Source organism: Vipera ursinii (genome assembly GCF_947247035.1).
Source record: "Vipera ursinii genome assembly, chromosome: 6".
Lineage (NCBI taxonomy): Eukaryota > Metazoa > Chordata > Lepidosauria > Squamata > Viperidae > Vipera > Vipera ursinii.
Genome location: NC_139515.1, coordinates 58950639 through 58962854, shown reverse-complemented (window position 1 = coordinate 58962854; position 12216 = coordinate 58950639). Strand labels below are relative to the sequence as shown.

General features: G+C 41.6%; 1 protein-coding gene across 5 annotated transcripts in view; it reads right to left on the bottom strand.

The window, feature by feature from the left end:
- Nucleotides 1–329: 329 nt before the first annotated feature.
- Nucleotides 330–12216, bottom strand: part of LOC310642091 (putative RNA-binding protein Luc7-like 2) — a 52630-nt gene continuing 40743 nt past the window's right edge. For 4 of the 5 annotated variants that reach the window (XM_083365499.1, XM_083365498.1, XM_083365500.1 and 1 more), the window contains 5 exons: nucleotides 11666–11842; nucleotides 8897–8988; nucleotides 7826–7855; nucleotides 3853–4047; nucleotides 333–2148 (listed from right to left, as the gene is read on the bottom strand). In XM_083365499.1, coding sequence (XP_083221625.1) covers nucleotides 1950–2148; nucleotides 3853–4047; nucleotides 7826–7855; nucleotides 8897–8988; nucleotides 11666–11842 — 693 coding nt within the window. In that variant the 3' untranslated portion in view covers nucleotides 333–1949. Of the gene's footprint in view, nucleotides 2149–3852; nucleotides 4048–7825; nucleotides 7856–8896; nucleotides 8989–11665; nucleotides 11843–12216 lie in introns of all 5 variants that reach the window. The other variant, XM_083365502.1, reaches the window with a different exon arrangement.

The following is a 12216-nucleotide window of genomic DNA, read 5'->3' as shown; positions in this document are numbered from 1 at the left end:
TGGGCCTGTTGTTGCTGCCGCCGTGAGCTGAGACAGTGGAAAAGACATCCCCCCAAAATAAGACCTAATGCCTCTTTTGTAGGCAAAAAATATATAAGACTGGGTCTTATTTTTGGGGAAACATGATATTTTTGGAAGGATGTGATGAAAAAGTTGTCTACCTTTTGCTATTAATTCTACAAAATGATATCTTTAACCAATTATATTGTTAGTGAAAAGTTGAATATTTTGCAAGCTCGTTTTCGACAGCAATAATATATTGGATCTATTAGTTCGTAAAATAATTTTTTTTAGAGACAATCTATTATTTACTTTTACATATACATTTAGACAATGCTGGATTGCATAATTTTGAAACAAGTGCAAGGCACTATATTCTGAGGAAGGGTATGTATCTGTTACTGAAAATAAAACTTTATATCTACATTTTAAAAATTCCAAAAGTATGCATACTTTCACTTTGTAAATTTAAAATGCAACAATAGCCCTGATTAACATATTAGTTAACTATTAAGATTGATCAAGTAAGCATTATTTGACAATAATGAATTTTGTACTTGTCATTTCAAAGAATTTTAAAAACAAAACTTGTTGGGATTAGTTAATCATCTTAAGGGACAGCAAGGAAAGAACAAAGTTAGTTTACAGGTTTCACTGATATAGTTTCTCTTAACTGAGGAAAAAGTTCATCATTACAAAAGCTATTAAACCATAAAAAAGAGAAAAGAATCTGAAGCAATTTCAGCTCCAGATTAGATATTAAATTTTTGTGACAAATTAATGGAAGTTAATATATCTATACATACTTGGGTTGTTGAAGTATATTTATGCAATGATGTATTTGACAATATATTTCTCTACTCTGTCTAAAATGTCTGTTGGAATGTCAGTGCACAATTCAGTTGTTAAAACTTACCTCCTCAAAAGAAAGCTGTATTTCATATGCATAGAAATATGAGTTACATAAAGTATTTTAGACTTCGTGTTTTATAAAATTTTCAGTACATTCATGAACAAATGTATGAAACATTGCCTTTCAAATAAATATGAGAATAGGTTTCCAGATTTAATTGAAAAACGTAGCAATGTTAGAAGCATGCACTTCAGTTGTTAAGAGGGAGTGGGAACACACAGCTATTTCACTGGACAAAAATTATTTTTTTTGCTTGCTTTATTATTGTTTGCTGTATACAATTAAGGATGTGCAGTAAACACACCATAAGAAAAAATCCCAGAAAAATCATTTTGAAAGAAAAAACAAACATACTGAACATAGACCAATTAAATTGTACAAAGATATGGGACTGGCTTTGATTTCAAAGTTTCAAAAAAAGAGGGTGAAATGCAACAGCTGTTTGATTTCCATGTCTAAATAGGCACTGTAAAAATAAAATTTAAAAGTTGTCATTTTCTTCAGCACATGTCCCCAACCTAAACATTGCCAAACATGTTCAGTTCTCAAGAAGGAACTGAGAACGCAATCTTCTGGTGGTAATAAAAGCCTGGAACCCACTCAACCTCTTTAAAAATGATTCAGTGCTGCTGTTTGACAGAATAAAATTAGAAGAGCTTATAAAGGTTTGAAAGCATCCAAAACAAAGAGCACACTATAGTTTTGTTCACTATAACCTGTATTGGAGAATAAAACATTTAAATCTATTATGTTGGTACATAAACCTGGCATCTTGAAGATAGATCTTTGAAAATATGTCTTACAAGTTTACTGGAAGAGAAGAAAAAAGGAAACTGCTTCACTTATCATCAATTGAATTATCATCAATGGAAACGGATCAATTCAGACTTCATTATAACCATGTTTATACACTGTACATCTATCCTAGATGGATAAACATTGGAATTGCTCACTGGTGTCCCTTTTAATAACTGTAAACTAAACCACAGTATGCAACTTCATAGGAAGGTAAAGGATCAAGTGAATGTACAGCCAGTTATATTTCTCCTGCTTCACGCTCCTCTGAGCTTCTCCTGTCTTCTGATCTACCATTTGCACTTTCGTAAGATCGCTTCTTTTCTTTGCAGTTTCGATCTCTTGGAGACTTTTCTCTGGGGCAACTTTCTTTGTCACATGATGTTCTGTTACGATCTCTGGTTCGTTCTTGATCTCTGGAAGATCTTTCTTTTGATGATCTGAAGAAAAAAAATTAATGCATTGAAAATGTATATTACTTTCATTTGATTTTAACTGTTCATTCAGCCTACCGCAGCATAAAACAGCACAATTACCACTGTGTATTATTTCCAAAACTGGAATGGAAAGAACACAGAGCCTAACATAATTAGAACAAATATTAAACTGAAATCACTACTTTTATTTTTCAAGAGTGTAAAAGTTGAGAAAGTCAAATGAGTGCTATCCAGTGTAATTTTCTTATAGTAATAAAAATTAATATGGACACCACTGTATCACCAATGTACAGAATGCTTCAGCTACTGCAAATGATGCAAATACGCAGTGCGACAGACTCAACATTTAAGTAACATGCTTATAAAAATTAAAGCTGAACTTGGAGATCAGATCTGAAGTTTTGACTAACTGAATAAACAAACAAAAGATCAAAAGAAAAAAATGGGTTTTGAAATGTAATTCCAAGGAAGATGAATGCTGAAAAAAATGTCTAGGACTCGATGAATTCACCTGAGACTGGCTTGTAAACAGAAATCAGTAACCACAATCACATAACCAAATTTAATTATATCAATCTTGTAATACTGCAATTTATTTCTATAGTTTTGAAGACCTTCGTTTGTAAAATTACTACTTCAAATATTTAACTTTATTACCTATTTTAATTAGGTAAATGAAGACTAAACACATACTGAATATAAACTGACATAGCACATTTAAATGAGTTTAAATTATTCAAGACTGAACAAAAAGTCCCAAAATAGAATATAAAACTAAAAATATTTGCTAAATTAAATTTAAAAATTTTACAAACCAAAATCATGCTAGGAAATTGAGATTTAGACTACACTCATACTCACTTTTTGGTATTGCTTTTGAATTTATTGATGTTATTGGTGTTCCCTTCCATGTAGATAAATGTAGAATTTTACTCTTAAAAAAGAATTTGCCACAAAATATCTACAGAATTCCATTTCAGTCTACAGCTATCTCTCAACTTATGACTATTTAACAATTGTTCAGTTACAATGGCCTTGGAAAAAGGGACTTACACAATGTACTCGCGTTTACGGCTATTGTACCCCCCCTTTGGCCATGTGATTACAATTCAGCACTTGGCCAACCTGCATTTATGATTGATTGCATTCTTTGGGTCATGTGATTGCAATTTGCTACCTTTTTTTGTCAATTTCAAGCAAAAAAAAAAAAAGCTGGATTTGCTTAATGACCATATGATTCATTTAACAATCGCTGTAAAATTGTTGTAAAATCAGGTCCAACTCAATTTATGACTACACAACTTACAATGGAAATTAGCAGTCCCAATAGTGATCTTAAGTCAATGACTACCTGTATTTGATTCAGTTTCCCACATTTTTCCAATCTGATCTAGTTTTTTTATTGACAACTGGCAATGCTTACAGAGTGAGGGTTAGGGGTGAATTTGACTCCTGAGATTTCTTCCCACTTCTGCAAACCTTGTGAATCTTCCAAGCATGCTGATTTCCTTGTTTGGTTAAGCTATCCTAAATCTGCACCTGAGCTGACTGTAATTAAAAGCTTTTGAAAGTACACTATTCCAATGCACCTATAATAAAACAAAATGGAAAAAAAACCTCAGGTGCTGTTGAAGATAGGTAGATGGCCTAGTGCAATCTTTTCTGTTCAGAAGCTAATAAAATGCCAACTGCTCATTAAAATATTACCTTTTTTTGGAATTGCGTTCTCTGCTTCTGTCTCTGGAGCTATGCCTGCTCCTATGGTGACTGTGACTACGGCTACGACTAGTAGAACGAGACCTATGATGATGTCGCTTTTCACGGGACCTGGAACGGGTTCTTTTCTTTCGTTCACGAGAGGATGACCGAGATCGATGTCTGCGGCGATCTCGGGATCTAGATCTGAAAAAAAATTACAGCGGATGAGAAGAAATCCTCAATAATTCAATTAATCCCTAACAGGCCAGTCCTACAAGGAAAATATCTTACTGGAACAATCTCTTTTGGTAAGATTTTGAATAGTTTGAAGGCTTATGGAATATTTTACACAAAATAAGAAGTTATCTAATACTGAAGTTTAAAAAAACTCTTGAAGTTTAATCAATGGTGGTCGATTAAAAATAAATAAAAACAATACTCATGACTTGCCACTGGCAAGACTATTTATTTATTTATTGATGGGATTTATATCCCGCCCTATCTCCCGAAGGACTCAGGGCGGCTAACAACAAACATATAATAAGTACAGAAATCAAGATAAAAATGAAATTAAAATCATCTGTGCAATAAATTAAAATTAAAAAATTTTAAAAAATTAAAAATTCTAAATGACAGGCATACCCTACTATTAAGTGGACACGGTCACTGAGGAATTTGTAACTTAAAATAAGTCACAAAGAAATTAAAATAAAACACATTAGTTATACCTTCACTGATTTAAAAACAGTAATCAGTTCAATTAAATTGCTAAGCACATTTGTGCTTAGATTGTAAGCCGCCCTGAGTCTTCGGAGAAGGGCGGGATATAAATGGGATTAAAAAATAATAATAACAGCAACTACCTAATCTTGAGTGATCTTCTACAAGCTGTTAGCCCAGGCAGCACTTGAAAGAAAAATGCTACTCCCGCTCTGCCTTGCCTGAATGGGCCCAGGGAGACAGTGAGGGCCTGGCCCCTGCTGGTCCAGCCCAGTCGGGCGCACCTCCAGGAGGCGGTGAGCGCATGGGGGGTTGATGGTGTCTGGCAGCAGCTGCAGCCCACCATACCCTCAGCTAGGACACTCTAGGGCTCCGCAGCCCGCTGCGATCAATGGGTCAGCCCTCCAAGCAGCAGGTGAGGAGTGGCACCAGACACGGGGGGGGGCGGAGAGAGGCACGTGATCTGGCCTGCCGGATGCGCCTGCTCCGTCCCACATTCTCTTTGCGCAGCCGCCATGGCTGGGACGGGGCGTGCCTCCCCCGGTGCCTCTGCACCTGCTGCTTTAAGGGCTCCCCTGGTGGTCGGAGCGGGATGCGAACCCCCAGAGCATGCTGGCCAAGGGGCCAGAGGGCTGCAGCCGGACAACATTGGCTCCCATGCACTCGCTGCCTCCTGTGCACGCACCAGGGGTGCCCGGCTGTGCTGAGCTGGTCCCTCACTGTCTCCTCGGAAGATGACGCAGGTGTCCAGTGTGGCATCACACCATGGCCCCTGTACGCTTGGCCCCCGCCATCCAACTTTGTCCTCCAGCAAGGGCCCCATGAGCTCAAGGGTCAGGCTGGGTGCCCCATGTGGCCCGAGAGGGTTGGCGAGATTCCTAGGGTGGATCAAGCCCCGGCGCCCACCCTGGTCCTGCTCGCCTCCACAGAAGACCCCTCAATGCAATCAAGTTTGACACCCCTGCACTAGTACATTAGCTAGTGATACTGCACTGGTTACTACCGTGTTTCCCTGAAAGTAAAACCTACTCAAAAAGCCCCAGCAGATTTTCAAGAGGTAGGCATAATATAAGCCCTCCCCCGAAAGTAACCCCTAGCGCAGGGCAGGGCGAGTCAGCCCAGATCTTCCGTGCAGGTGCCAGACCGCCACCCCCTGCCGTTGGCCAGGGCCCTTCACCAGCAGCCGCCAGTGGAATCAGCTACTGCCGGCCCCGACCTCTCAGTCCCATCATCTGCTTGCCTGCGGCTGCAACAAACCAAACCCTCGGCGAGCCCTGGCTTCCGCCCGCTCTGCCTGCTGGCCCTACTGCTGCTGGGACATTTCTCGGCTGCATCAGGTGCCGTGCCGCCACCAAGTGGCTGCCCATGCTGCTGGCCTCATGGGTCTCTTTCTCCTACTAGCCATGCTGTTCTGGGTTGCCCTGCTGGGCTGTTCCTGCCTGGCACAGGGTGAGTTGTCCGTGTCACCGCCAAAGCGCCCTGCCTACCAGGGCCTTTCACCAGCGCCGCCGGTAAGACTGCACCACCGACGCCTTTGCCTTTGGGCTGGTGAGTGCTGCCAGTCTGCATGCCTACTTGTTGCTGCAGGCGCTGGGCTAAGGGCTAAACCTGGCACTCTTCAGGCCCTGGCGGTCACTTCACTCATACCAGCTGGGCAGTTTTGGCCTCTACCGGCTACTCCTGCCGGATCGCCTTCCACCTGGCCACCAGCTGCCACCGCCACCATGAGGCAAGGTGAAGCAGGTGCCCAAGGAGGTGGAGATGCTTCCCTCCGCCAGTCACCTGCTGAAGCCACGCAGGGTAAGGTTGCCATGCCCCCCCACCCAGATGCCCTTGCCTCCCCAAGCATTTTTTTTACTAACCTGCCTTTCAGCCGCATTGCATTTCTCCGTTTGCTTCTCAGTCTTCGCTGTGTTTGTGGGACAAAAAAAAGGAAAAGTTCAATCAGACTTTCTAACTTTGTGAGATCTTGCGAGAAATTAGAAAGTCTGATTAAATTTTTCTTTTTTTTGTCCCAGAAACACGTGGTGAAGGCTGAGAAGTGAACAGAGAAACGCAATGCAGCTGAAAGGCAGGTTAGTAAAAAAAACACTTGGGGAGGCAAAGGCATCTGGGGGGGCGTGGCAACCTTACCCTACGCGGCTTCGGCAGGTGTCGGGCAGATGGAGGGAAGCAACTCTACCACCTGCTTCGCCTCCTTACCTTGTGGTGGTGGCAGCCGCCAGCCAGGTGGAAGGTGTTCCGGCAGGAGCAGCCGGTAGAGGCCAAAAGCACCCAGCTGGTATGAGAGGTGCAGCTGGAAGAGTGCCAGGTTTAGCCCTTAGCCCGGTGCCTGCAGCAACAAGTAGTCATGCACGTGGAGGGCAGAGTCCCGCAAGGCCAGCAGCACGTGCAGCCACTTGGCGGCTGCACGGCACCTGACACAGGCGAGAAATGCCCTAGCAGTAGTAGGACCAGCAGGCAGGGTGGTTGGAGGCTGGGGCTCGCCAAGGGTTTGGTTCGTTGTGGCCACAGGCAATGGGACTGAGAGATCGGGGCCAGCAATAGCCAGTTCCACCAGTGGCCGCTGGCGAAGGGCCCTGGCAGGCCGGCGGGGGAGGGGGGGAATGCTTTGGCAGGTGCACGGAACATCTGGGCTGACTCACCCAATGCCAGGCCCGGCGCCCTGCCACCACCCACCACGGCCACATCAGTATTGTACCTGGTCTGCCACCACGCTCTCGCTGCAACACAGGCCCTGCCTCACCCCCGCAGCCTACTGGTGCCAGTACTGGCAAAAAGTAAGCCCTCCCTGAAAGTAAAACCTTCTGCTTTATCCCAGAGCCTAAAAGAAAATAAGACAGGGTCTTACTTTCGGGGAAACACGGTAGTTTGCTTCTAGGTCCAATTCATAATGCTGTGTATGACCTTTAATGACTTTAATAGTTTAGATCACAGACACTTTAGGAACTCTTTTCTAAACCTGTTTATAGGCTCTCTGAAATCTGATAAGGTGTCAATCTCTATCTTTCAGGAGACAAAAGAAATGGTTTTCTTAATGGCTGGACCCATAATATGGTATTTCTAGTTCAGGAAGATGAACTGGCACTCCCTCTAGGGCTTATAGAATTAGCTCTCAAGTATTTACTGTGTATAATTATCATAGTAGAAAAAAAATCACAAAACCTTTCTTTAAAGCAAACCCATTGTGCTTTTTTTGTACTTTCTTAATGTTTGATAGATATAACTGTTTATATTCACAAGAGAAAAAAGAACATCCAACCTTTTGGGGTTCTTGCTGTGAGAACGAGATCTAAACATAAAGAAAAAAATAAAGATAAGTTTATAGAAATTGCAAATGGAATTATCACCTGCACTATTAAGTTCTCTCACAGAACATAACCAGTCATTTGTAACAAATTGGGACTTTACTTGTTCAAACGTCTTTAACTATTCGAATCATTTATTCCAGGGAAACTTGTAAAGGGGATAATATATCAAATGGTTTATCTCACATTATTGCTATAGATCAGGGGTGTCAAACTCAATTTCATTGAGGGCCGCATCAGCATTGCGGTTGCCCTCAGGGGGCCGGGTGGGTATGGCCAGGGTGGGTGTGGCCTACTGGGTGGGCATGGCCAGCTCTACATCGTTCGCATCAAGGGTGCCTATGGGGGCCTGGGCAGGAGTGGGACAGATCTGAGGGTCTCTGGCAGAAGGAGGGTCTCCGGGCCAGGGCCAAGGCAGCAGAGGCCGTTCCCTCACTGTTTCCAGGATGGCTTCGCGGGCCACATGAAACCACTTTTGCGGGCCGGATCCGGCCCCCGGGCCTTGTGTTTGACATGTCTGCTATAGATGATATAAAATCTTAATGAACATATTGGGATATATATATATATATATATATATATATATATATATATATATATATATATATATATATATATATATATATACACATACATATACAGTATATATATATATATATATATATATATATATATATATATATATATATATATATATGTATGTATGAACATTATTTTAAGACTGATGTATGTATTTAACATTTATTTATATTTTTATCAAATTTAGAAATTGCCCATCTCCCTCAAAAAGCAATTCACACGCTAATGAAAACATTCAAAAGTCTATGTGCATATTTTACTTCATCAAAGGAAAACATTTTGTATGCTAGAGGCAAAGTTCTGGGGGAACAACAAGCTAATATTTAATTTCAGTTTTATTTTTAGCAGCAGCTTGAAGCTATGGGATCAATGTATATTTATGCAAGAATCTTAATTATAAAAGCAAAATCAAAGAACAGACTGTTAGACAATAAGAATAGTCTCACCTTCTTAACTTCTCTCTTTCTTCTTTCTCCCTTTCTTCTCTCCTCTTTAAACGTTCCTGATTTCGTTTCTCTTGCTTGTCAGCCACAATTCTCTAAAAATCATTATAAAAATAAAGATAAGAAATTTCAAATATTGAAATGTTATATAAACCAGGGGTCCCCAACCCCCGATCCATTATTGGGCCTTGAGCCCTTCTGAATTGGGCCGCAGAAGTGGCAAGCCAGCAAAGGGGCACATCTCCACTTGGGCAAGCGCGCACATGCACTTCATTTGTGCAAACGACGTACACCGCTCACATGGAAACATCCCCATAATTACCCTGCTGGTCCACAAAGCCAGAAAGCTTGGGGAACTCTGATATAAACCATTAAGAATATACATATTTATGAGACATTATTCTAATCTGACAGCACTGCAGGTTACATATATCATATAAAAATATAGGGAATATGTATACTGTCACAATATTATTGCCAATTACTTTACCATCATTTTTATAAACCTTAACTGCACTCACACTCAAGGAATCATAATGAAAACAGCAAATTAAGTGTGGTCCATAGCTACCAAAAAGTAAAATCTAATCACAGAGAATAAACAAAAGCAGCAGGAAAATAAATGACCATAAATAAAAGTGGATGTACTTGCTAGTAATGTCAAAGTCAGGTTAAAAACAACATAATTCTTTTCATAAATCTATACTAATAGTTTTGCTAGATCAAGATAGGGTCACCTTAATCCACCATTTTGTTTCACAATATGGACTCTGAGGTGCTCAGAAGCAATAGATGGACTAGATCAGTGGTGGTGAACCTATGGCACTAGTGCCAGAGGCAGCACTCAGAGCCCTCTCTGTTGGCACACATGCCATGCCCCGGAGGTGGCAACTGTCCCTCTTCAACCAGCTGCCTGCTAATTTGCCGAGGTCCCACATGGCTGAATGCATCCTGGCACGGCTGGTTTCCCTCCCCCGCATCCCATCCCTCCTGGCCTTGCATGCTGTCCTTTTCCCAGGCACGACCCACTGCATCACCTCCTCAGCTGTTGGCCAACCATCCATCTCAGAGGCGGCTTCTTTGAACTGCTGGCGATGGGCTGTGGAGCCCCAGAGTGCACCTGTCGAGGGGCTGGCAGGATGTGGCTACTGACGGACACCGTTGGCCCTTATTTACTCGCTGGCCTCTGTGTGGGGGGGCCAATGGTGTCAGGCAGCAGTTGCCCCAGCCCTTGCCTTGCCCCATGGCAATGGCACCCCCTACCCTGCCTCGCCTCACCCCACAGAATGAGTCTCCTGCCTACTGCCCCACCTGGCAGAGACCTCCTGGAGCTCCCCCAACCCTCCCCACGAGAAACATTGAGGTAACCACACCCACCCAATCTTCCATGACCACCACAGCCACAACCACCCAGTGGGCCACGCCCACCTGGCACCCAGCAATAAGAGCCTTGGTGGAGCAGTGGGCTAATGCCTCCTTAAGAAACACCAGCTGCCTGCAATTAGTGCAGGTTCGCATCCCACCAGGCTCAAGGTTGACTCAGCCTTCCATCCTTCCAACGTAGGTAAAATGAGGACCCAGATTGTTGGGGGCAATTAAGCTGACTTTGTAATAATGCCGCTTGGGGTGTGTGTGAAAGACCTAATAAGCAGGCATATACATAGAATGAAGGCTACTGCTAAGTTTGTAAGCCGCCCTGAGTCTTCGGAGAAGGGCGGGATATAAATGGAATTAAAATAAAAAATAAATAAAAAATAAATAAATAAGTGGGTTTTGGGTTGCAGTTTGGGCACTTGGTCTCTAAAAGGTTCGCCACCACTGGACTAGATATACCCTTCCAATCCTCTGCTACTAAGTTTGATTTGAATGACAAGAGAGCGTATGATTATAATACAATTTGTATTTTGGTTATTTGTTTACATTTACTCTTTCAATCTTTGTAAGAATTATAATATGCTCAAAACCTTCCCTTTAGCACTCAAGATGATGTATATAGTACTCCGGTTTTCCATTTTTCCCTACAACTCTTTGAGATTCAATATTGGGAGTAGACTTGAAGGTCTGGTTCTAATCCAACATCCAAGCTCTTTAATTCCATTTCTTGGTTCATAGACATGTAACACAGGGTTCGCTCTGTCCAAAATGTTCAAATTTTGAAATAAGACACTTTGCACTCAAATACAGTATTTAGAGTGTGAAACCATTGCATATTTTTACTACATACAACATCTTTCTTAATGCTGAACAACATGACTCCAGCTAGTGTTCATCATGTTATCAGTAACACAAGTATAGCTGCAAGCTCATCCTCCCAGACCCTATGCTCAGCAAGTTGGCAAAAACCTGGGCAGAAAAAAAATCCCATATATACCCTTACTCAATTGCCAAACACTCTCCGAAAGTCACTATCAGCTCAAAAAATATTCCAGCTTGCAGTTGTTTGCTTTTCTGTTCTTTCAATCTGGTCTGAGTACCCAACTCTCCTCTTTGAAAAGAATACTCAAATGATGATGCAACACTGACAGGCCATGTTATCAACATTATGAATGTAGTATATGGCATCACTTTTGGAACTACACTTCTACACCCCTGGCTTAGTCACAAATACAAATTTAAGTCCATTTCTTGTTTGAAAGGCAGTAAAGGACTATTTATACTATTTTGTTTTTGAGGAAGCTCCTCTTTTTCAACTGCATTATATTAATTTCAACAGGACATTACTGAAGTAGTCTGATAATTAACAACTGCTGGAAAAGAGAAATATAAGCTTACCTTTAGTTCTTCGAGCTTTTCTCTTATTTCAATAAAACCCAAGTGCAATTTTCCTCCAAAATGATCAGCAAGTCGCCGGTCATTGTCATGTAGGCCAAGATAGGCTGAGCATACTTCACAGACCCGTAGCTTTTGCTGCTGGAAACTGGAAGCAGGCATGGAATTCCGGTACACTTCCTAGAAGATGCATCAAAATATGTCTCTTAAGCTATGAACAACCTACATCCTTAATAAGTACAGAATCAACAATAGCTGATTGATTTGGCCCTTTGAATGTGTTATGTTTTTGTTTTCCTGATTAAAATAAAACAAACAGAAGGTATTGTAAGAGTAATAACTGATATCTGTAAATAAGCAAAATTCTTCAAAAAAGAAAAGTTCTTGTTCAGGACAGTACACTAAATATACTGTAAATTGAAGGGATTATAGCAGGCTATTCATCTGTACTATTTCCCCCCCTCTCCCCTTTAAAAAATGTATTTCCCAATTGAAACAATATTTTGTGGTGAATGAAAACCACTGAGTATGTTCCATCTTTTTACGAATCCTTC